This window comes from Ostrinia furnacalis, unplaced genomic scaffold (genome assembly GCF_004193835.3).
Source record: "Ostrinia furnacalis isolate ACB-3 unplaced genomic scaffold, ASM419383v2 OfSCF7316, whole genome shotgun sequence".
Taxonomy (NCBI): Eukaryota; Metazoa; Arthropoda; class Insecta; order Lepidoptera; family Crambidae; genus Ostrinia; species Ostrinia furnacalis.
In genome coordinates this window covers 50391-76575 of record NW_021137555.1, presented here as the reverse complement: position 1 = coordinate 76575, position 26185 = coordinate 50391, and the positions used below count along the sequence as shown (strand labels likewise).

Sequence of the window (26185 nt, the reverse complement as noted above, 5' to 3'; positions counted from 1 at the left end):
TGCTATAGGTATTCCATATTAGTAATAGTGTATCTTACCTTTCATGCTTCCCCTCTAGCTGCTTCATCTGGGCCAGCTGCGTGGTCTCCATCATCTTCTTCAGCAGATCCCTCTGTTCATTCAGACGGCTCCTGGCACTGGTCCACTCCTCCACTCGGTGCTTTGCGACCAGCTCGCTCCATGCTGTGGACTGCTCGTTGACCAGCTTCCGGAATGTCGGGTCGTTGCTTAGCTGGTCCTTGCTGTGATAGGAATATGGGTTAGAATGTTTGGAGAACTGGCTTAAAAGTCAACGCAATATGGAAGCATTCTTGAGGTTTAAGCGTTAACCAGATGGCGCCACTGGCAAGTAAGGTTCTGCCAATCGGATATGTCTAATCGTTAGTGGTGAGTGGAAATACGCCCTTCAGTTCTATGCGCTCACCAGTTGGCCACTGTCATAGTCACTCGAGTGGCATAATCTTACTCACCAATAATGGCGCCAAGTGGTCCGTTTAGTATTGACTCACTAGCGAGTGCCACCAATTGGTATGATGAACGCAAGTTCGAGAGCCCTCAAAGGGTGCAAACAATATGTCTGACAGGAAATAGACTGAAGTGGAACGTTAATTAAGCTGATAATTCAGCGTCATTATTTTTACTGAAAAAGTTGACTAACTTTAACTGTGATAAGTTATTCTTATTGGAAAACTAAGACCATTCAAAGAAACTTCTACTTTTATCGACAAGTATTACTCACTTCTTCCCCTTGATCATTTTCTCGAGCGCGGCGCACTGCTGCTTCTGCAGCGCCATCTTTTCTTTGGTGTGGCGCTTGCGCATGGCTTCCAATTCCTTCTGCTGCTTGCGGCCGGTCTTGATGAAGCCCTTCTCTTGGCGGAGAGACTCCACTGTGATGGGTTCGAACACCAGGGGGGGCTCTGGGGATTTATTTGTTAGAATGTTAACCATTGGTCAGTGAACTAGAGGGTTTATTAAAAGCATTGCTATTACATTTATGGAATTTTGTGAAAATTCAAAATTGTACCTCCCCTGATAATTCTTTGACGACGGATCATGTTTTCAAAAATTAAAACACAACGCAAAATCAGTGCAAGCCCAACGAGCTTCAACTGAAGAATATGATAATAATTCATAATGTAAAAAAGCACTATTTGAATGAACATTATTACCTACAATGTTTGTTGATAGTAAATCCATTCTTCTAAGACTTCAAAACTTCCCGTGCTATCAAAATCTTTATTAGTGCACTCTTTGTGCTTACGCGCACATTTATTGAAGCAGAATTAAGCAGATGAAACTGGAGGTGGGTGTAAGTCGAGGATATACACGTTTATACAGCGGTGCAAGTAAACAGCGACTGTATTTAATTTTGTTTATACCACGTCCAATATCGGAATCTGAACTCGATAGAAAATGTTTTTATAGCGATTATTTTTAACTCGGATGCTGTCTGGCGCCGAACGTTTGAATCGGAATTAATTTTAAACTAGATTTTTGTTTGAAGTAGGATATTAAAGAGATACTCAACTAAATCATTCATTCATGCTCAATATTACGCATATCTAAATTTAGATACTTTCATAGTTATGCGGTAACTGTCTATAAATTTGAAAAGACGTAAAAACTTCCAAGTTATAGAATCGACTAGCGGCCGCCCGCGACTTCGTACGCGTGGATCCCGTTTTACCCCTTTCATCTATCTTACGCGGTTTAGATTTTTTCATACAAATGTTTTTTTCCGCTAACTCCCGTTCCCGTGGGAGTTTTGCAATATCCTATTGTAACTAAGCTTTAAGTTTAATAAGGTACCTGCATGCCAAATTTCAAGCGTCTAAAAGCGGTTTAGATTTTTCATAGAAAATGATTTTACCGCTAATTCCCGTTCCCGTGGGAATTCCTAAGTATACTATAACTCGCCCAGGTGTATGAAGAATAATTGTACCAAGTTTCGTTAAAATCCGTCGAGTAGTTTTTGTTTCTATAAGGAACATACAGACGGACAGACAGACAGACAGACAAAAATTTTACTGATTGCATTTTTGGCATCAGTATCGATCACTAATCACCCCCTGATAGTTATTTTGAAAATATATTTCATGTACAGAATTGACCTCTCTACAGATTTATTATACGTATAGATTTGATGGGAGGTCCGGGACCTCGACCCTTTGTCTGTACCTACTTAGGTTTAATATGACAAAAAATACGGACTCATTGACCTCTAATTTGAAAGTTACACCTTTTTGTGTTTACAAAATTGATTATAATAATATCGCTATGAGTTCACTACTCATTCCTATTACATGGAAGATCTCAAAATACGCCCCTGTCATACACGTTTGGCGTTTTGGCGTAAACTCGTTTACGACCGCGGCTATTTACAGTACTCGTAATGTAAACAGATTTAAAATTATCATCGGATGCGTTTCGTGTTGGCTGCGTTCTAACTAAATCTAATCGAATGATAGGGTTAACATTATAGAAATAGTTTTATTTATAATTTAAAAACTTTTAAACATCTGCGGGATTGCATCATTACCATTAGCTGGTTTACAAGCTTCTGATAATTGCGGCTTAGACCTTGGGATTTACCTGTGTTTATTTTTGAACTTGTACTTATGTAAAATAGTAGACAAAATTTTGCTAAGCCATCAATATTTACGATCATAAAAACTGGATGTCTGGAATTACTTTTGTTATTTAGACGATTTTATCGTGTTTTCTGAGAGTAAGCATGTTTTTTGCAAGTAGTAAGCAAGTGATTACTAGACTGGTTTTCCTAAAAATATTCCCTTTCAATTTAATATTAGCATGAAGATCAGTATCTGTTTTTTGTGTGTTCGTACCTTCCTTCTTCTCTTCAATCTGCACCTTCTTCTCGGGCCCGCTCTCCTCGATTCCCATCTGCTTCATGTTGTCAGTTCTCTCCTTGGCTGCCCCCATGAAAGCGCGAGGATCCGACAGCGCAGCCATGAAGTCTAGAAAAAAACATTATATTAATGTGTGTTTGCTGTCAGATCTCTCCTTGAGGGCCCTCATAAGCGACAGCGCGACTTGTACTTTATACTTACAAATATTTCGACCAGATTTACTTTTCGCTTTTACAGGTTTCTACACCTTATTATAATGTATGATTGTCATTGTCGCAAAACAAATCACGATTTTCAAGATCAGATCTGAGATTGTATGCAACTTTTAAAGCCAAGTGAGCATTCAGGGATGTAGATCTTTGCGCATAGGTGTATCAAATACTTAAGGGCATTAATTGTTGCTCAAGGCAAACTATCTAAGTCGTACACGCCAAAAGTAATCGACTAACAGACCAGGGATTTACCAGAGCAGTAGCTTTCATCATTATCATCATCAGCCACAGTAGGTACCTACATAGGCCTCCAATGATTTCTAAATTGGTCGGTTAGTCGCGGCCTGCTTCGTCTTCTCTACCTTTAAAAGGTCTGTCCACCTTGGTGGTGCTTTAGGTAAAATCAATACCTTCAAAGCCATCAGGGACGTAGATCTTCAGCTCGATGTTGCAGAACAGCATAGGCAGTGACATGGGGAAGTTGGCTTCAGTCCTGAGCGAGATGTGACGGTAGCCGGCCTGTAAACCGTCCAGGGGCAAGATCCGCTGCCCGAGAAGTTTGCCGTTCTCGTCGTATACCCCGAAACGGAGCACGGCCAGGTCCGGGAGTACGACCTGGAATATGAGTGTTGTTTTAAATATGGAATATGAGATTAGCCGATTTGCACTTTTATTGTCACATTACAAGTGGTGGAGTTGTGGTGGGACAAAATGAGAGTGTTATTTAGCATACAATAACATTTCTTTATGAGTCGGGACTCTTTAACAGTGTCGAATAGGTATTAGGTGCAATGCAGCATAATAATTTTACTGTCACTCTTCCCGAATCGATAAGAGTTAAAATAAAGAGTAAATAGTTTGTTGGGAAAGAAAAATGGAGTCCCATCACGTTTCTCCTCTTCATGAGAACCTTCCACCGACTTCAAATATTTGAAAATAGAAATGTGGAATTGATTGGAACGGCTGTTGCCGACTCTTGAGTCTAGTAACACAATGAGGGCTATCGGTTGGCGTCACTGCACTGTAGAATAAGTTCCTGTCATTCACCAGTGGTGCTCACAGTTAAGCTTCAACCACACCAACGCGTGCAGATCGCCATCACCGGCGCGATCATAGGCCAATGACAGGTCGCGTGACCCATGACAGTCCGCGCGACCTGTCAATAGTCTATAATCGCGCCGGCGATGGCGATCTGCACGCGTTATAAAAATTATAGCCCTCATTGAAGATTCAGTAATTTGACTAGTTTTTGGTAGTTCAAAGATCCTTGGATACCTTTCTGAACAAGAAGGGTTCTTCATTATAGACAGGGTTGAGTCCGTTGGCGGGCACCATGCGCGTACGGAACTCCTTGCGGATGGTGTCGGTGGGCAGCCCGTACATGTCCACCTCTACGTACGTGCCGATCTTCTTGTCCGACAAGAACTGTCCTGCTATGACCTGTAAAAGACAACGGCGTAAAGTTTTTCGGCTAGAAGATACGGGCGGGATACATAGCAGAATATACTTGAGGCAATATTTATGTAACTACTTGTGCAGTATGGTAATCCATAGAACAAGATTCTTCTTCTGGCTAGGTATATTTTTCAAAAATGGGATGATGAAGCTTTACTTTTATCATAATTGACGCGAAACTTTCTTCAGAATTATTATTGGTCATTTCTTTTATTAGTTTTGGACATGGCCAATAAAAATACCCTGTTTGAGATTTTTTGTCTTTGAAAATTTACCGGGTAATTTATAGATTCATCACTAAACTGCCAATTAATTATGATTCTCATGTTTGTAGATTTCGTCTTCCACCAAAGATTCTGAGTTATTTCCATAGTTTACGCAGCGCAATGAGCAGCTGGTATGGTTAAAGCGTTTGCTGTTACTCCCAGCACACTTTATCTGATCCTAAGTTTGACATTTTGTTGAGTTCTAATAGGTGCCATATTGTGCCGAAATCTTTGATGTCATCGAATATTCATTTACACATACAAAATTATTGAGTACCATGAACTATTACGGTACCTGTACAGAACACTGAGCAGCAATTACGCCGTCCACGGGCGCATCAGCGAAAGGGTCAAAAGACCGATCCGCGCGCCGCATGAAATCCGGCTTGAGCAAGTACCCGCAGTTCCCGTTGTACTCGAACTTGCCCTGGTTTAGCTGCATGGGCAGGTCGGATGTTTGGAAGTTCAAGGACACCATCTGGCAGCCGGCGTTCCAGAACACCTGGGGAGAAAAGTTTTGGGTGAAGAGGTGCCTTTATGATTTGTAAAAGACGTGCATGTACTGATAAAGGTCGTCACCTCCAAGAATTTATCTTCCCTAAAAAAACGACAGGTCCTACGCTGCCCATCACGGTACCTCCCGCGATCACCAGATCTTTGGTCTAATGAGTCTATCAGTTTGTTTTAGTTTTACAATTTAGATTTGGGAAATTAGATAAATTTTTGTACCTGAGGCATGTAATTTGATGAGTCGGCGCGCGTTCCCTTGGGGTAGATCCGGGACATCTGCCTCTTGTTATAATTGACGAAGTCGATGGCTTGCTGCTTGAGGTAGTTCATGCCGGTGGTCTCGGCGAACGAGGACATGTTGTGGTAGATGTTCTTTTCTGCGAAAGAAGACAAAATGGGATTTGAGTGTGATATCTCGGTTCCAAAAAGGTTTATGATTTAAATGTCTGAGATGGTGATGGCGAAAAAAGATTAAACTAAAGTTGGTTAACGTTGACGATGTATTTTTGCATTGTCATACATGCATTAATCCTACGTAACAGCGGTTTCGCAATACGTCTGATCCAATTCAATGAAAATACGGTCGGGACTAGTCGTATGGCTATGTTTTAGTTTACGCACTAGATCCGGTTTCCATCTTCAGATTTCTCTGATTAGTTTTCTTGGTTCGGACGTAGTGCGATCTTGCTCTAAACTTTGGTCGTTGTGTAATATGTAATATTATGTACTAGTCTATAACTACTGTAATATGACTGCTGCCTGCGCGAGATTTATAGTGGTATGGACTATGGATGGGATTCAATGAGAGGTGGAAATATTCCCGCAACTATCAACTTACTCTCCGCCTCCTCGAAGCCCTGGAACTTGATGGGCTGCGCGTAGTTGACCATGGAAGACAGCCAGGGGTGCACGTTGGTGGTGGAGCCGGTGTAGGCGACTGGCGGCGGCGCGTCGTCGCCCGCGGTCGCTGCTTCTGCTACTATTTCTTCGGGCTGTGGAAAAAAGTGGACTTTTTTTATTGAATTGAAAATTTAACTGTCTTTTCTTCCGATGAAGGCGATAAGGCAACATCAATCTCATTGTTTCTTAATCCAAAGATTTTCGGAAATTAATATTAAAACATAGGCTTGAATTAACCTGATTTCTCGCTATTGAATGTTTGATACGTTGCATCACATATTTTATATCTACTATATGTTCAACAAATAAGTCGGGTTTTCCTTCCTGACGCTATAACTCCAGAACACACGAACCGATTTCCACGGTTTTGCATTCGTTGGAAAGGTCTCAGGCTCCGTGAGGTTTATAGCAAAAAAAAATTCAGGACAATTTTACAAACGAAATTCTACGCGGGCGAAGCCGCGGGCGGAAAGCTAGTTATCTATATAGGTAATTGCAGTGTTAATAGGATATTGAACGTAGGCATCGATAGGACTTAATTCTAAATCAAATCAATAAATTTATTTCAGACACTATAATTAGAAATATATAATTCTAAAGTGGCGCCAAGGCCAATTAAGGCAAGTCATGGTCCTTCTTCATTGAACATCTAAATCCTCTTGCTCTAGATCAAGAGTGTTCTATTACCTTTTTATCTGGAATGGCTACAGCAGACGCGTCTTCCTTCTCTTCATCCTCGATGACGAACTGTCCCTGTCGGAACAGCTCCAACTCCTGCTTCTCAACCTCCGGCTTAAGCCGTTTGTTCTTGATGAGGATCTTTCGCTTCAGCGAGGAAGGTGGTGGTAGCGGCACTCCTGGTTCCAGCTGAAACCCATGCATAGAAAATAAATTTCGTAAAACAGACGTTAATGGGTTGGAACAGTGTTGGCCACTAAACCTAAACGCTACACTTAGTTTGGTGCTAAGGAATTCTGCTTATTTAAAAAACGAACTTAAGTATGTCAAATGAAACCTAGCAAACCTTTTAGAAGTATTCGCGTACATTTTATAAGAACTCACCGGATGATCAGGCAGCGCTTCCTTCAGCAGCAAATCGCCCAGGATCTCATCGCAGTACTTTGCCAGTTTGTATTGCTGTGCCTTGCAGCAGTGGTTCTCGAACGACAGGATGACGGGGTAGTCTGACGTCACGAACGCGGTGTCTCTCAGCGCATAGATGACGTCTTTGAACAGGATGTCTGTGCACATGGCCATGCCGTGGGTGATGATCGGCTCTTCATCTTCACCTTTGCCGTCCCAGCAGTCGAGTTCGACGCACCTGAAAGGAAAAAGTTTGTTTTAAAGGATATTTGAAGTTTTAAAAAAGTTTTGCAATAAAAAGTAAAGTCAGTTACAGTTGCGGGCACATCACTCAGCATCAAATAAATCGCACCTCCCGCGACAAGCACTTATCAAACGTATGCATCCCCACTTCCCACCAATATTGGTACCATTTGAAAGCCTATTTCTAAACTTTATTCCATTAAAGGAAAGGTTTTTACCCCAAAATGTATCTTTAGAAGGATACAGTCACTTCTTAAAAAAATAGGTAGTTACGCTTGAGCAAACTTTTATGGCTATAAAACTGTCAAATTGGGATTAATTGCTATCCATCTGTTAAAAAGTACACGTAAGATCATTATTAGATTTTATAACCACAAAAATTGGTCTACTTGGTCCCAGAGGTGAGCCCCAAGTGAGGCCTTTTTTCAAGTCACATTTATGGTAGGTACCTGATAATTGTTTAGAAAAAAAATAATGAGTTTTTCTTTAAGTTTATTTATTGGGCTTTCAAATAACACCAATATTGTTGGGGCACCATGATTGTGTCAGAAGAAAATCTCTAAAGTTCGCGTCGCGGAAGCTGCGATTTATTTGATGTTGAGTATATTTACGCTCAGCATACAGAGGGGGAGCATAATTTGTCAAATCGTACCTAGATATCTACACAATTTGAATCAAAAACTCTTTCCATGTGTTAATCGAAATCAAACGGTCGTCTGTAGGTAGCATAACTCCATTTTACTACCATTGATTGACTGTTTCGGTTTATTACAAACACAACTAAGCGCCTAATCCCATAATTAAGATTCAATCAATTTAAATTAAGTTCATCCGTAAACTCCAAGCCTTCATCTTTCCGCGCGTTGGAATATCCGATTTCTTGACAGCTAACCCAGTTAATTCAGAGTTGATTATTTCATGAGGCAAAGTCTTGCTTTGGATTACACGATACGCGGATTAATTATTACACAGCAAGTTTGGAGTTGAAGCCGTCCGTTGATGGTCTCGAATCCGCCTTTTCGCTATCGAAACGTCCGTTAAAGACAAATTAAAAGTTTGAAGAGCTGTAATCGGAGTTTAACTTAATCAGTATAATGCGTTTTGGCAAACGACTCCATTTTTATCTCGAGCTATTAATTAGCATTCTTTTGAAGTATTTTCTTAAACGAAATTCGAGGCAGATTATGTCCACTTTTTTCATTCACAAATAATTAAGTAAGCATCTGACTTCATCTAAGTAAACTGTATCTTATAATTGTGTTTCATCATTTAAAAGTTCCCTACTTATAGATGCATAAATATATCAAAGTTATTGTGGATTTAGGTTTTGGATAGACACGTCAATATTCTCTCTAACATCTGAATATTAATAAAACCCATCGATTCGATGTGAACTCAAACAGTCCCATACGATGAATTTGCAATGAATTGCAACAATGGGATTGTTAGCAACGAAAGGATTAACGCTGATTTGGCTATCAAATTACACCTGAGGAACGCGGGGAGTCGTACGGGATAACAAAAAGATATTCCTTGTGGCATTCGAACGTGGGCCGCGAGCGAGTAAAGCCGAGAGCTTTCGGAAGTGTGTTGTGTACCTATGATTGATGGCTTGATTTAGCAAATTATGGTATTGGTGAATAAGTTGGTTTCAGACTATTTGTATTTAATATCCAATTAGTGAGTGAGTATGTGTACGAATTTAACAGGATGAATGTTAGGGAGGAAACCACTGTACCTATTGTAAATTTCAAACTAACCAAATGTTGGTAAATCATGGTAAATTGAAACTTTATCCACAAATTTTGTGCTTGATCTTAATCAATGCTATACCTAAGTTTATGAACTTTAATAAGTTTGATTCTGCGTTTAATCTTTTCCTAACCTTCAATCTTCTCGTGATTGTATGATCTAATAGGGATATGAAAACTTCTTAACCGAGAAAACAAGAAGCCTTAGGTTGAAAGCCTGTAAGATAGTTTCCCAAGCCACAATTTACGGCACTATACACACAGGGATATCGGTATCTTTATTGTGGAGTAGTTTATAGAGACAAAGCTACTCTAATGGCCTTTATTCCGAATATTCATTCACGTAATTGTCCCTGGAACGCCTCTTGTAGGAACATGTCCAGTCCTGACAATAAGGTCCTAAACGAGACATTTGCCTATGTACCTTTCTGACAGAAAACCCCTATTCAGCAAATGTCTCGTACATTTAAAAGAAACAATGAAATATGACAGATTAGCCTATGGGCCAATAGCTGGTCCATGGTCCATCTAGTTACTGTTCTCACATGCTCTCTGATAGAAACCTGTCCAGTCCTGACTCTTGATAGAAATATCCTAAACGAGACATTTTCTGACAGACCATATGCCATTTCTGACTCACCTGCACCCAGCCAGCAGAACTTGTCTGTACATCTCCACTGAGCTCTTGCCTCCAAACTGCCTGCCCGACAGATACGTGTTGTGGGAGGAATTGATGTAGTAGTGGGCCAATGGTTGGTCCATGTCCATATAGTTGTCCAGCCTGTCCAAGAACACCGGCGCATTCTCGTCTGACATGAGGTAGCGGATCAGACCGTCTTTGGTGAGGCATTCTGGAAGTAGATTGAGCAATTTTATTTGTTGAAGTTTGTCGGTTCGATCTGCTTTATTATCACCTATAAATTATTCAAGAGAGATAAAGTTTATAACTTGATAATTGAATGTCCTTAGTCCGTTGGTGATAGTTTGATGCTTTATCAACTTAAATTAAGTGGGGTATCTTAGAAAGACTTCAGAAGCAGCCAGATGTTTCTACGAGATTTCTACTACCATGTGGTTCGTAACAACTGAGTTCACAACCCCTAATTTGGCGGTCAAGCTGTAGATCCTAACTACACAGGAGTTGCAGCGGTGGGAACCAGAAGTGGGACTATTATTTCTTTCTAACCCCTAGTCTCAAATTTAACGAGTTCTCTAACAATAGATAATATGCTGGATGTTTAAAACGGCAGCCTAGATTCCACTGGCAAGCTAAAACTAAAATCCATAGGTATCTGAAGATACTCACTGTCGTTCTTAGCCTCCTCATTCTGTTCGTACGTGGTGATGATCTCGGCCGCTCTCTTTTCGTCGTACAGAGGGTACAGGATCTCGTTGAGTCGAGGGTCCCGCTGCTTCTCATTCATGAAGTTCACGAACTGGTCCAGGTTTATGCGGTCCGATTTGCCTTGTGTGCTGTGGAGATGGTTACAGAATAATTATGGAAAAGCCTAGATTATAGGATAGGTAACATTACGATTTGAATGTTTCGCCATCATATTACTTTCTCAATCTTACGCCGGTTTCCATCAAGACGAAGCGGTGTGTTTTCCTGTGACTGTCTTCTTAACCAATCAGATTTCCTGGTTTACTGAATAATGAAATCTGATTGGTTATTCAGAACACTTCTCCGCTCCGCCTTGGTGGAAATTGGGCCTTACTTTAGACTGAGTATGGAATCATATTTAATGGTTAAACTAAATAGATTAGGTAAAAAAAAATCCATAGTCAATAAGTACCCGCCGACGACTGCGTCTTACTAATAAAGTCGAAAAATATCTTACATAGATCGAAACAATTCTTCAATGTCGTTCCTCGGGCAGATCTTGTGGTATAAAGCGTAGAACTTGTCAAACGTGAACGCTTCCTTCTCCATCGCTTCGTTCTTCCCTGCTGGTAGTCCGAGCTCAGACAGGCACTGGTAGACCAGCTTCTCCGTCTTGCCTGAGGCGAAGGTCCGAGCCACCACTTTTACTGGCACCTTCCCTCGAGGGTCAGTGAGGAAGCAGAGACGCATCCAACTGGAAAATTTCAGTGATTAGAGGGTGTTCTTTTATCGTACCTTAGTACTCGTAATATGGGTACTTTTTGAAGAGATATCAATTTGTGTACCTACATTTAAAACTACAATAGACAGGGTTTGACTCTGATCTGATTGTCCGATGGATGACAACTTGCAGATTCTTTAGTAGTTAACCGCGTAGGTAACTTTAAAGTGCAATGATGAACTACTCATCTGAATTCCTCAAATACCAAAATTCATCACCAAAGTAAATAGCCATGAACGACAAAACCGTATTTCTATCTACTTAAAACATCAAGAGTTACAGCGAATATGGTAAAGCCAATTATTAAAAGGTGTGAAAAACACTAAAAGCAGACAATTCAAAACAGTTTCACAACAAAGGTGGCTAACTACAGGAGTCCATCAGTTTAATTTCAATATCGGAATACCATCGAGAAGCGAAAATAGCTTTATTATCGTAACCTGGAATGAGGCGACGCCAGCGATGTTAATGAAACCACAACAGTTAAGAGCAGTAGAGTCTGAGCTGCTTTAAAAAATAGAACTACAGTATCAAATACTCGTAATATAATAATAACTTTTCACAAATTAAACTGCCAGTTTCAAATGGATTTGTGTCAATACACAGGTACTTATAGTACTCGTATCTATTATATCTTTTAAATTATCCTTCTAATCTACTGTGTATGCGAAAACCTAGTAGAAATTATTTTTATTAAAACCTGTAACCATGACATCCACCTAAAACATTAATAACCATTCTTTTATAATTTGTTAGACTCATAATGAGTCCCTGAAAGGTGTCCATTTCTTAATTATACGTTTACTTTACTGGCCCATAAAAATAGGGTCAAGTGGAAGTCACAGATGTAGATCATCTTACGAATATCAAGGAATATTGTTATTATCTGGACTTGACATATTTTTTGGGTTATCTTGTGAACGTGTAGCTACTTGGTTATGTGTTTCACCTAGAATATTTTATTTTACGATATGGATGAGAAAATCTGTGAAACATCACTAGAGCTTATTTACCCTATTATCCAGTACTGGCAAATCCAATATAGCGGAATCCGGTCAAAGGATGGGGGGTATTTAAAGCCAACGCGCGCACACTGTTGGTTTAACGTAAAGCGCGTTACGTTACTACGCCCTTTGCATCATGGAGAATAGTATAAAATACAGCAGTTTTAGCAGTAAAAGTGAACTTTAAAAATACTTAATATATTTCCAAAACACAGTTACACGGTAATTAGAGCAGCTGCTGCACTAAGCTTGCTTGTGTCACTGCAAAGGACAAACCTTTTTCATTAGCGTCCGAAAATGTTAAAATATTCACGGAGGCCCAAAGTCAACGTACTGGGAGTACACAAACACTAATGACAATGTATCCCTACTACACCCTACGCTTAACGGCCTAAACCAGAAAACTAAACCTACCTTTGTTCACCTAAAATTCCTACCTGATGTTCTTAAAATGAACTAAAGGTAGGTACTACCTAGTAAGTAAATGTTTTAGTTTTAAAAATATCTAATAAAAAATCATTTCAGTGATTCATGTCTTGTCTGTACTGTGTGTGACTGATTGACAGCCAAGACGAAGCTGAAATTCAGGCATTTCAGTTTTGATACTAGTTCGATCGTAGACAAAATATCATCATCATTATTTCAGCCATAGGACTTCCACTGATGAACATTGGCCTCCCCCATATTGACCGGTTGGTAGACAAAATATACGCCCGTATTCACAAACATTACTATGAGGTATCACCGTGAGCGTGGACGCACCAAGTGGAACATGATTACATGAACCAATCACAGAGCTCTATTCAACGCTGTGCGTTTGATTTGCTGCTTCACTTAAGCAAGCGTCGTTTGTGAATACGAGTGATAGTGTGCTCGCACTCTTAAGCCAGGGCGTGGGCGGGCCACTGCACTTCACGTAATTGGTTTCTGACCTGGTAGTTTAACGGCTTTCATTAGAATATTAAACTGGTGTCATCGGCGCACGTCAGGACGTCCGATGGGAAATATCGGCAAGGTATTATGGCGTGGTCATCGGTTTTTTATTCATATTAGTACGATTAAATTGTAGGGCGTCTTAACAAGCTGTTAGGTTTTTTCGGAGTAAATTTGAGTAGGTAAATAAATATTCATTTCTAGCCTTTGCCTGTTGTAAAACCGGGATAAAAACTCTCCTATGTTTTTCTATGAGTTTAGTACCTACTATTAATGTCTGTTTAAGCGTGAAAAAGTAAACTGGTTTTCACATTTATAATATTAGCAGCTCTTCATGAGCATCCTCAAATGAATTCAATTAAAAATAAAAAGGTCATTCATGCCTCTAAAGGGAAATCCCGGGATTTCTAGTTATGGCCGCTGCCCGTATTGTCAAAATTATGAGGCCGTTTCTGAGAAACCCCGCGCTCCGGAGGGATTAGCAGCTCTGATCCAACGCGCTGCTAATTTGAATGTACGATTTTGGTTTCAGTTTGGACTGAAAATGGATTAAATGAACGCTCTTTTTTACTGAACCTCCAATATTTTACATAAGTACAATGATTTTATTATAATATGTCAGACTCTATAGGTTCCCATGTGAAATAGACAGCTTGAAGTGCACTTATTAACTTTTCAATCTCCAAATATCAAAAATTAATCTTATTACTTTGCTCGTCGTGGTGGTATTGAACCATTATTGCCTTCAATATCAATGGTACCGTAGTATTCAATTCATTCATATTTAATTTTTGTTAAAAATTTACAATATCTGTTTCACAATATTCAAGGAACTCAAATTAGTTGACTGAAAGAACTCTGCAAAAGTCATCGCAGAATTTGCAATTTTTAAAAGCATTTGGCCATGATATCGCTTCAGAACGTTTTACAATCACTCATTCAGTGCAGCCTACAAAATTGGCTTGAGCTTTAAACTTTGTAACAAGTTTCTTCCCCTGAAACTGGGGCGCGTCGTAGGCGCATCCCCGTGAATTAATTTAACTAGTTCAACAACTAGGACATATTTCAGGCATAAAGGCTCACTGGGTTATGTCATCAAATAACTTTGCGACGTCAGGAACCAGCTTTGTTTTATTAGTTTTCGTTTTCCTACTTATTGTTTTCGTTTGTTTGATGAATAAAACCCAAAAATAATCTACCTACTCGTACTTGTGAGTTATCCTACCTCATAATTATTTTGCTTTTATTTATTTGTCGATCCATGACACAAGACTTTATCAACTTCTGGTAAGTTTCTAGCTAAATGCGTCACATGTACAATATTATGTTCTTGTCAACCCTTACCCATGTGACATGCAATAAATAATTTGAATTTGAATTTGAAATCCCTGAAGAGAGTTAGGTACTCTTACTTTTATTTTGTCTCATTTTGTGTACTTAGATAATTATTAATCATTCTCAAATGTCATTATGTTATGTAGGTATATTTACTTATCCACTTTCATCATTTCTCACTGTATCAAAATTATATTCAAACTTGCAAAGCCATTCTGTATGCTTCATAAGCTATCAATTTCACAATGTGCCACTGAAAACAATGTCCTTTGAAACTGTAGCTTTTATTCCTGAATAACGTACAATTGCAACGCAATACCTGGCAATACCACTGGGTGGGTGGGTTTCGCTTTAATTACCTATAGTGGCAACACTGGCACAAAGCTTTGGTATAACGGGATTCAGAGTTCGGATTTCTAGTAAACAGCGTCATTGGATAAGCCTTTGTCGAGCTCGTGAGTGACACAAACCTTCAGTGAGCTGCCTGCTGGATATTACTTTAATTCTGTGAAATGCTATTCTAAATTAGTTTTGTGTAAAATGACCTATATACTTTTCTCTTTAATATTTTTTTGGAAAAATGCACGTTTTGAACAAAAAATCTTCTTCGTTTGGGCAAAGATACTCTATTCTATTCTTATAATATGATTAGTAAAGTTCTATCAAAATTCATTCTATAGGTACTTTTACATGAGATAGTAAATTATTAGTAGGATTGCCATGAATCACTGGAAGTCATTTTGCTTATCTAACTTTAATCGGTATAAATAATCTTCTAGCCTTACTTTATCAAAATGTACGTGTTAGTCTATCTCAAAGGCATTCTGCCTTTGCACGTAGTAAGTAAATCATTTATTTACGTCACAGTGTGCACGCGGGCAATGTTGTTGTTTATATTGCGAACTAAGTAATCAAAGGGAGCACCCCATACCCTAAGGGTATTTTTAATCATAATAAAAGCCATTTTAGTAGATAATATTGGAGTGAGCGTAAATTCGGGAGTAGATATAGCAAGGTTAAGTTATATAAAAGTCTTCACAGCTAAGAATATTCATAACTTACTGTTTGTTTATAATACATCTATCTGACATAGGTACTTTCAAAAAATAAAAATAAATGTATCATTATTAGACATCAAAATAACAAATTAAAAACACAAATCTTCTGAATAATATGACATTCATACTACGATACGAGGTTTTTTCCAGTTATGAAAAGTAACCCAACCATTGCAATGTTTTAAAGTGCAGTATTAGTCAGGGTTATTTTTTCTGAAACATTTACAAAAAAATGTGTTGTTACAGCTACAATCAACGAGATCAATGAAAACGAGAGTAAAATATTTACAGTTCAATTAATCATTGATAAAAAGCAGTAACTGGATCTCTTGTTTGAGTTAGCTATGCAGAATTTTCTCTCTAAAATTGCCAATTTCAGTGGTCAGACCGAATTTATCCTCCGATAAATGGTCTGTGATTATTATCTAGAAACTGCTGATGTATCAATGTAGTAAAACCCATCACCTAATGTGTAATAAACAATCATCTACGTACTGTTTCATGAGATTAGTCCTCGGACAGACATTGTTGATTTTGTTGTTGTGTGTGATCTCCCGGAGACTCTCCTTCCATACCTTTGGCAAAAAGCAAATAAACAAACGAATAAACATGCATTTGTGCACAATGAATTGTGTACATGACCTTTAGTCCTTCCTAATTCGTCACTACATTGTTTGTTTTCAAGTATGGTAAAGTTTATGTTTTTGATTCTAAATTAAGGCAATGGACAATTATCCTCAGTCGGAGTTAACGTTTAGGTCTTGTCCTAGGACTTTAATGTATATTTGCTGTTTATCCAGCTTTATTATACGTAGGTACTGATTTGCATCTAGTAGACCTAAAATCTTAACTAACTTTAATAGTTTGTTTTGTTCAATGCAAACGTTGAAGCAGGTTTATCTTGCTATTCTTCAATCGTCAAATTAATCACCAATTTACACCTAAAGGCATGTACACAATACATCATTCGCAACCAAAAAACACTGAAAAACATTAGAAGCAGATAAAAAATAGTTAAAAACCCATAACTACAACATCTACGACATGTTAGAGTCCTACAAGCCATGCTTCACAGTTCTCACGACATGCGTTGACTTACTGCTTCTTCAGGCAGGTCATTGGACAGAAGTTGTTGGCTTTTACATTGTGGGTAATCCGCCTCAGGCCTTCCAACCATACCTTTTGGGTTACACCGTTATGGTCACTAATGGTTACTGGGATATTTGCATTTATAATGCTAATTTGAATAAAATACTTTTCATTTGAAGAAATCAACTGCGTAATAAATATTGCTCAGTGATAAGAGCAAATCGGCAAGAAGTCTCATCGTCTCACCCAAGGCTGACGATGTTTTCAACTGAAAAATTAATTCTTACACTTTTTAGGCAACCGCTGTTACTGCATTGAGCTACAAAAATCATTTATGTAGACTGTAATCAGATATTGCTCTAACCATTGAGCTAGCTTTTACAATTTTTATAGCGTCCTCACAATCTAAGGAGTATTAATACATAAGGCAGTCGATTCCTTCACGTGAAAAATAGGTAGGTAGGTTTTATTGGGGAAGGTAAATAATTTCCAATCTTAATAGAGTTTAAATTAAGTTTTACATAATTCTCTCGGGACGTTAATCTTAAATTAATCAACCCATTGCTGATTCAGCTCTTAATAGTTTGAATTAGTAAACACGATGTGGGAGACGCCGTTAGGTCTATTACTGGCATGTAGTGCACGTCTGGCATTTTGCGTATCCAATGTAGAGCCACTGTTTGCTTACACTGGATGGCTGTTAGCTTTATTATCAGTCAGGCAATTGAAAAAAAATATTGCAAGAGTCTATAATAAAATAGTGATGTTGATGTTGTATTTTCAAAACTTGAGTCCATAAAAAGGGATATTGTATTTTCAAAACTTCAGAAGCTGATTGTGGGAGGGCCAGTTACCCATTGCTTTGGTAACTTTAGTCCTCAACGTTAACCGAGGTTTTTTTACCAAAAGATTTCTGAAGGAAAGTTGACTATTATATTGTAACACTTGTTCAAGAGGAAATTTAAATAAAGTAGTGTTTTTGTATTCGTGTAGCAGGAAATTAAATATTTTTTCGGAATTAGGTGCGTATACTCGTAGCTCAAAACCGATTCAATTTCAAGCAGGTGTCAATATTTAGACCAATCATAGCAAAGAATCTATAACTGAGATTGAATTTATTTTTAAGCATTGTTTTGTAATGGATCTTAGATCTATAACACTTCTAAGGATAGGACCAAAAGGTAATGGAACTGACCTTCGCCGTGGCTGCGTCTGGGCAGACCACGTGTTGGTAGTTGATGTTGATGTAGTCGGTGCCGCTGCAGATGGTCAGCGACTTGTCCTCCAGGCTGTCGCCATGTTTGTTCAGGAGGTTGAAGCTTAGCTTTGAATCCTGTGGGGAAATGGGATATTCATTAATTTTATCGGTCTGTGACGTCTCTGTGTTTATCATTTGATAAATATAATCATGAATAGACCTTTCCTGATTACTGATAGAAAAAGTAGCCTTATACTATACACTAGGTATAAACCTTGCATGATAATCACGAATGCAATAGAAAGGTAGATAATCGCTAAACCGATTGAGGCGTTTTCCCATGATGCTCTATCATGAAAGAGGATTTTTTTTATTTATATAGATTCGGCAAATACAGACAAATCTGCATTGCAAAATTAATTTAAGTAGAGTTATCGACTTTATTTGTCTGTCTTTAAAATCTTATTGCGAATAATTTTAAATTATGGGATTAGGAGTAATATGTTTGAATTTAGCATCACAATAAAAAGTCTCAGATAACTCCTAATCCCTCATAAGAAAGGGAGACTGAAATTAAAAGGAATCATAAGTCAAAATCCGAAGGATATACCGTTAAAGTTTCGTCGTTTAATGTTGCTTGAACTTTGAACCAAGGTTTAATCAGTAATGCTCTAAAGATAACAAACTAATGTGTCTTTCTAAGTTCGCAGACAGCAGTCATACTAACTTGTATAAACGCCATTTAGCAATAGCAATAAATATCAGACACAAATGAAAGTTATGAAAGCAAGTTTGGTGTAAGGTAATAAATAACTAATAATAACTGGCAATAAATAAATGTGAATTTTCGGGTGTCATTGCAACTGATATCTATTTGGAAAGATTTTAATACGATCTAATGTTAAGGCGGTAATAAACATACAACTTTATGTGTATGTGGTAACAAACTACCTAGTTAAATAAAGTAATACATTTTAAGGTAGAGAGACAGTTTTCCTGTTGGTCTGTTAAAAGTAGTTGTTGTAATTGAACTCTCTCGACTCGGTGGTTCAGGATTTGATTCTCAGGTGGAACACACATGCTTATCAAGTTATTACCTACTTACGCGCGTATTCACAAACATTACTATGAGATGGTGTCTCAGGGTGACACACGAACCAATCACAAAGCTCTATTCAACGCTGTGCGTTCGATTTGCTGCTTCACTTAAGCAAGCATCGTTTTTGAATACGGGTGTTAATCACCACTTACTGTAATATATTTTTCATTCACCCACGCGGTCGAAAATGCAGAATTTTCAAGCTCTCAGTCTTGAAAAAGACCAGTTTATTTAAGGCGATTAGTGTCCTCAATCCGCGTGAAATGGTCATTTTGTAAAGCCTACTCCTCTTATACTGCTGGACAGAAATAGTTGAAAAAAATATATGTTATACAACAGTTCAAGGACTACATTTGTGACGTTTGAATTTTTCCTACGTCTCTTTGTTGTGGATTAAAAAAATAAATACGGGATATCGATTTTTTACTTCAATTCCCTACTCCTCCCAAACGGCTATGTTAATTTTAAAGATTTTTGCACGAATAGATTAGGAATTCTTTAATCTTTAAATNATCAGCTCCATGTCATCATAATATTGCATTGTCATCCGAATTGCATGTGTATCCGAAATTTTAACTCAATCGGTTGTCGTCAGGAAATGGGTCTAACTAATCAGCTTGCAAAATTCCACCCGAACAAACATAGTTTACACACAACATACATTATGAGCTAAATAAAATAAAATAAAAAATATTATCCCATACAAAATGTTCATGGATTTGTAATTTTTGTTAAATATAAATACCTTACTATACGGTGACGGTGCGCTAGTTTAGAACATTTCGGGCGATCACTTGCGCCTGGGTTGAATGACATCGACATCAAGGTTCATCAATTCAAGTTTAAAATAATAGGCAGTAATGTATGAAGAAAGAGCTTCTATTCTGTACCTACCTGTGCCCGTGTATTTTTGATCGGTGTCAAATCGGAGTTTTCGTGCGGGGTGCGCGGGTGTTGTGCGAAGCGTGAAGGTCAAACGCTCAAGGTCATTGAGGACTCTAATCGCCTTAAACCGAATCAGCGATTCGGAATCACCTGAAGTTAGTCACCCATCTCAAAACTTATGCAAGACAAGACTCCACGGTCGGCTCTACAAACCATTTATTGACTTCCACACAGTTCAATCTTGAAAAACGAGCAGGATCAATCAGCATGGCGATCGAGGGTGCCCGTAGGTTGACAAAGGCGGTAAATCGTCACCCGCCATCAATAGCCCTTCTATTTTTGAGGTTCTACTGACCTACATAAAGGCTACCATAACCTATTTTAAGTTTAACACGAGATCTTTTTTTGACAAAAAATATATTGTGCCAGTCTCCTAAAATAAGTAAGTAAAGGCGAACTTAACCTATTTTCAGTCTAAGCTAAGTTTTTTTTTAAATATTACCTATATCGTGCCAGTCACCTAACGTGCGGTCGGCAAATACAGTTTTTTATGTTTTTCTCTAAAATTAAGTCCAAAGTTTGCTTTTAGTTGGGCTATTTTTTTGAGACGTCGTTAACTTAGTCGCAACTACACATACCTACGATAAACTACGTTAGTTAGTTATGTGGCGTAGTTGATAGCAGTCACCCGACGAGCAAAAGGTCGTAGATTCAAGTCCTAGCTAAGACAGAAGCGTTTTAGGAGTAAAAAATCATAATACGTAAGATATAATAGATTTTTATAGCAAACCTTCACTTCACCTGTTTCAAATCAGTATATACAGTGTGCCGAAGTAAAGAATATTATAGAGTAATATTCATTCGATGACGTGCAATAAACAACTTACTTTTGAAACGTGTATAATCTTTTGATCTTCATATGTAAAGCAAGAAAGATGTCACGGCCAACATTTAGTTCACATCTAAATTGCACAACTGATACTTAGTATATTTATACTACTAACATAAATAAAGAGGAAGTGAGAATTTGGCGAGTTTAAAGTAGTATAATATTATGAGCTCTACCTATACGACTAAGGAAGGGCTTGTTCCCACGGAGACACAGTTTTTTACAGGAACTGTTTTTTGCAGTACTTAGGATATTGTTTTAAACTTTCATGGTCACATAATTTCAGGGGAAGCCAGGGCGGACTCTACCGTCTATTAAATTAAATGCTTCAATATCATAGAGTATTTTTAAGTCCCTTTGAAGTACGGATCAAACTCTTAAACAAGTTTCATGTCCTAAGCAAACTGGAAACCGCCTTTAAGTTGTTTCTTCATTTTTTATGTTCCCTTTGGGAATGGATCTTAGGACCCTGTAAAAAGTGAGTCAAACCCAGACCTATATACCACAAAAATTGGTCGGCTGACTTGTTTTATCAGTCTGTATGACACATGTTATAAAATACACAAACCCATAATGATTTCGGTAGCAGTCTGTATCCTTTAGCAGACTGTAGCCAAACGCTCTTACGCCCGTATTCACAAACGATGCTTGCTTAGGTGAAGCAGCAAATCGAATGCACAGCGTTGAATAGAGCTCTGTGATTGGTTCATGTGTCACCCGTAGGTCTCACAGTGCGTTCACGCGCACTTGAGACCTTATAGTAATGTTTGTGAATACGGATTAGAGCTCAGAACTTTTTCCGCCTATGTTCAATAAACAGCGAGCCAAAAAAAAAAAATGTACCGTTGATGTACTGTCTTTACTATAGATAATCTTCATTCCGTCATGAACAGGCAAAGTATTTTCGTTCGTTCGTTTCAGCCAAATGACGTCCACTGCTGGACAAAGGCCTCCCCCAAAGTATTTTACTGTTAATTTATATTATGATCTCTGCTCTACCTTTCAAACAGATTGAGCGAAGTAGCTTTCTCACGTAAACAAGCATTCCAGCATCAGAACGTGAAAAGTTACGCTTCCTTATTTACATTGGGAATTGGAACTTCAATGCTTCGATTTGATGGCGTTCATGGAGTCTGGCATTCTGTTTCTACGTAAATAAAGTTCTGTGTATTGCTGACTGACCTTAGAAAAGTTTTACATGTAAGATTTTTGTAAGAAGTCTCTTTCAAAATGAGACCTTGAAAGATTTTAAAACGGACTTGAATCGACACACTAAGGTTGAGAGTCATTTCCTATCTGGAGTTTATTTATTAGCAAACGATGAGTTGATTTATGGAAATCGCTCTATTTAACACTGAAGTATTAGATTGGTTTGTAATAAAACATATTAAATCTTTTTCACTTAAAAAAATCTAGTGCGACGTGCGTGCGATGGGATTGGGAGTGCGGGACTAAGATTCACGATCTTTTGCTTGCTAAAAAACCGTTCTGGCTTTGCTACTTTGTATCAATATACAACAGACATGGATGCCTTACATTTGCATTGATAAAGAAACTACTTCATTAAAATTTACGAGTAGTTAATCCCGGATTAGTAGCTCAAAGGTCATTAGAGATATCCCCAAAATATGATCTAATAACTAAATCACCAACATATCTATGTCATCTACAATTAAAGGCTTGCCCACGTAAATAAATTAGTAGGTACATACTTGAGGTAAAAATACGATCGCGGAACGTTTCCCCAATATCGGTAGTAAACAATCAAACTCAATATTTGCGACGTTCCGTTGATGGTCTGACGTCATAGCGTACGTAGCCGTTATCAGTGTGTAGGTGATAACAATATACGTTACGGTAATTGCGTCCAAAAGGCAACCTGCGTCATAGGTGAGTTTACCCAAAATAGGAAATCTATTTACTGTATTTATCAGTTATAAATCACAAACGATAATGGTTTCAGGTGGCACAGTCCGTAAACACAGCCTATAAATAAACAAAGCTTGATGTTTTGATAACTGAATGGGTAAAAGTGTTCAGAATCAGAATATGTCACCATAACTGTTGAAGCTTTTCACAGTAATAATTTAGACATTTTGAGCTAATGACGAGGCTTGTCATAGATAACATAATTTCTCGAACACCCTATATGTAATGAATGATGTTAGACACGCAAAGAGTGTCTAGGGTGTTCTAATGTGTGAACTCCGCCCCTTACCAAGTGTGTTGGTTCTTGACAAGTTTCCACATTAGTGCTTGATTTCTCAGTCCCAGTTCACCCGACGTATTTCGTTGTTTTCTAGACCAGTAGGCGTGCGTATTTATTTCGATTACCAATTTATGGATAAGAGGGTTTGGTAATCGTAATTGGTTGGAAGATTGTATATTACCAAATAGATAAAGTACAGCACAAGATAGATAGCTCATCAGATCAGAACTACGTATTTTGGAGATCCAACCATTCCCATTCCTAATTTAGTTACTTAACTAAGAGAGTGTAGTATTCCGACTACTAGACTCATAACAAAATTTTAAGGGTCAGTGATAAAATAAATTAGAGCAATGGAAAATTGTTTTTTTTTCTATATCGCAGTAAAAATGTGCATTGGCTGACTTATCTATCACTTACTGCTGTCTTAAATTTCAGAATGGCATTTTCGAATTAACACTTACTTATTATGTCCCGTCAATGGTGTTAACGTGTTAATAAGTCAACATAGAACATAACAAGAACGCTCGGGTAAATAGCTGATTCACCACAAACTAGTATTAACAAGACCGGTCTACCATCTGAAATTGATTGACTATTAGGTACTGATGAGAAATTAATTACCTTTGGCACTCCTCCAGACCTCACGTCACTGACTTGGCACAATTCGATCACGTCCCCGTCCTGTAACAACGTGAAATATAGATAAATACAACAAGTTTCTTAGAAAACGAACATTTCTATAGAGGGATAAGTGGAGTGGTTTTAATATAAGATCACATCAAGGTAAACTGTGGCATTATCTGTGGGTAGTTTTAATAGGTGAAATTTTTCGACGAAAATGCATTCTTATAAATGGCGACTGGTAAGCCAAGATAGACAATTATATAAAAAAACACTAGAGAAACGGATAATGGCATTAAGTTCGCCTTATGTACCAATTATATGGCATTAAAGCTTTATTTAAATAAATTTAAGAGACATATTTCTGTATCAACTTTGATCCTGATAAAGTTAAAGTAAAAGTCTTAAATGTGATTAATGATATAGCTTGTAAAGAAAGGTTTTTTAATGTAGGACCCAAAACATATTATTTACCTAGGTACTTAGTACTTTTTTATGTATCAAGGAATAAAAAGTTTTAGAACTTCAGATCAGAACACCTTTTTGTTGTAAAAACACCTAACAAGCATCTCGTAACAAAAATCCTTCGTCTGAACATACCTACCTCGTTCTATCTCTCGTGATTGTAAGAATGGCACTTGTCGGCAAAGAATAGTTTCCTTTCAGAATAGTCCCAAGGATATTAGGTCGCATAATAGCAGGATGTAATTGGCTGGTGGAAATTGCTTCTTCTCTCACGCAACGGACGGTCACGAGTGGTTCAGGTGTCAAAGTTCAGGATTGTTTGATCAGCAAATGAATCTTGGGATGTGTGAACATGTAATAGGAATTTGGAGGTGATAAACTGGCTAATAAGATCTTCTTATAGGGTTTGCATAAAATGACAAATATTTTAACTAAGGTGTTTGGCTCTACATGCGATCTGATAAAAAAAAATTACAGTGCGATAAAATGTATTTCCATGTAAAATTGTTTTGGTGGGATAATATTTAAAGTTTAAGACATTTTGGTAATATTACGTATCGGACTCATGGGCTAAGTACTTGGTGAAACAAGCTTTTTTGGTTTTACTGAAAGAACCTATTTATTTCCCTACTGAATGAATTTTGATAAAAATTACAGAGTTATTGTTGGTTTATACATAAGAATAACATATAGGCTATAATTTATAATGATCTGTGACAAAAGACAATGCCGGAAATTGGCGTCTTTTTTTTTTCGCGCGGCCATCGACTAAACTTTGTTTTTTTAATAAAATAGTGTAATAAACCAAACTTACTATGACATGTATACCTCTACTAAACTAAGTCTGAACTGAGTTACGAGCATTAGAAGTTTGATGATTTTCATACTAGATTTGCTTTTTGCGCGCAAAGTTTTGTAAGAAATTGCAACAAAATAGTGAGATTGTATGTGTAAACAAACAATACCATCCATTAAAGGCTCCAGACATCAGTATGGAGCAGAATCAGCGCAATAAAAAAATAGCGCAATATTTTGTTGCAATTTCTTACAAAACTTGCGCACAAAAAGCAAATCTAGTATGAAAATCATCAAACTGCTAATGCCCGTAACTCAGTTCAGACTGAGTTTAGGGGTATACATGCCATAGTAAGTTTGGTTTATTACTCTATTTTGTAATCAAAAAACAAAGTTTGGTCGATGGCCGCGCGAAAAAAAAAGACGCCACTTTCCATCATACAAAATCTGGCATTGCCATTTAATTTCACGCGTGCGAAGCTGTGGGCAAAAGCTAGTGTTACATATTTTTGTGATATAAGTAGTACCTACTTATTTAAAGGAATTGAGTGTTTGTTCCTAACGCTACCTACAGATATTATATTTCCTTCCTAGTGCCCCTAATCCAGGTTTAATTTCAACGTTGGTCTTATAAGAAGTTATTAGAGCAGCATAATCGACCCAAAACGCAGAACGGGAAATAATGAGTCGTGAAGAGTTATGGTTGTAATCTATCTATATACTTATAATAAATCTGTAGAGAGGTCAATTCTGTACATGAAATATATTTTCAAAATAACTATCAGGGGGCGATTAGTGATCGATGCTGATGCCAAAAATGCAATCAGTAAAATTTTTGTCTGTCTGTCTGTCTGTCTGTCTGTCTGTCTGTCTGTCTGTCTGTCTGTATGTTCCTTATAGAAACAAAAACTACTCGACGGATTTTAACGAAACTTGGTACAATTATTCTTCATACTCCTGGGCAGGTTATAGGATACTTAGGAATTCCCACGGGACCGGGAATTACCGAGAAAATCGTTTTGTGTGAAAAATCTAAACCGCTTAAGTTAGACTCTTGAAATTTGGCATGCAGGTACCTTAGTTAACTTAAAGCTTAGTTACAACAGGATATTGCAAAATTCCCACGGGAACGGGAGTTAGCGGGAACAAACATTTGTATGAAAAAATCTAAACCGCTTAAGTTAGACGCTTGAAATTTGGCATG

At 37.8% G+C, this 26185-nt stretch overlaps 1 protein-coding gene across 2 annotated transcripts in view; it reads right to left on the bottom strand.

Moving 5' to 3' along the window:
* norpA (no receptor potential A) overlaps positions 1-26185 on the bottom strand; it is a 54342-nt gene that overhangs the window by 3800 nt on the left and 24357 nt on the right. Inside the window, exons 3-18 of one of the 2 annotated variants that reach the window (XM_028319700.1) lie at positions 23722-23781; positions 18013-18150; positions 16828-16907; positions 11135-11371; positions 10600-10766; positions 9934-10144; positions 7279-7537; positions 6904-7083; positions 6155-6308; positions 5536-5693; positions 5102-5308; positions 4361-4525; positions 3496-3700; positions 2850-2981; positions 740-920; positions 39-242 (exon numbers count right to left, since the gene is read on the bottom strand). In XM_028319700.1, the coding sequence (XP_028175501.1) occupies positions 39-242; positions 740-920; positions 2850-2981; positions 3496-3700; positions 4361-4525; positions 5102-5308; positions 5536-5693; positions 6155-6308; positions 6904-7083; positions 7279-7537; positions 9934-10144; positions 10600-10766; positions 11135-11371; positions 16828-16907; positions 18013-18150; positions 23722-23781 (2738 nt within the window). Of the gene's footprint in view, positions 1-38; positions 243-739; positions 921-2849; positions 2982-3495; positions 3701-4360; positions 4526-5101; positions 5309-5535; positions 5694-6154; positions 6309-6903; positions 7084-7278; positions 7538-9933; positions 10145-10599; positions 10767-11134; positions 11372-16223; positions 16304-16827; positions 16908-18012; positions 18151-23721; positions 23782-26185 lie in introns of both variants that reach the window. The other variant, XM_028319699.1, reaches the window with a different exon arrangement.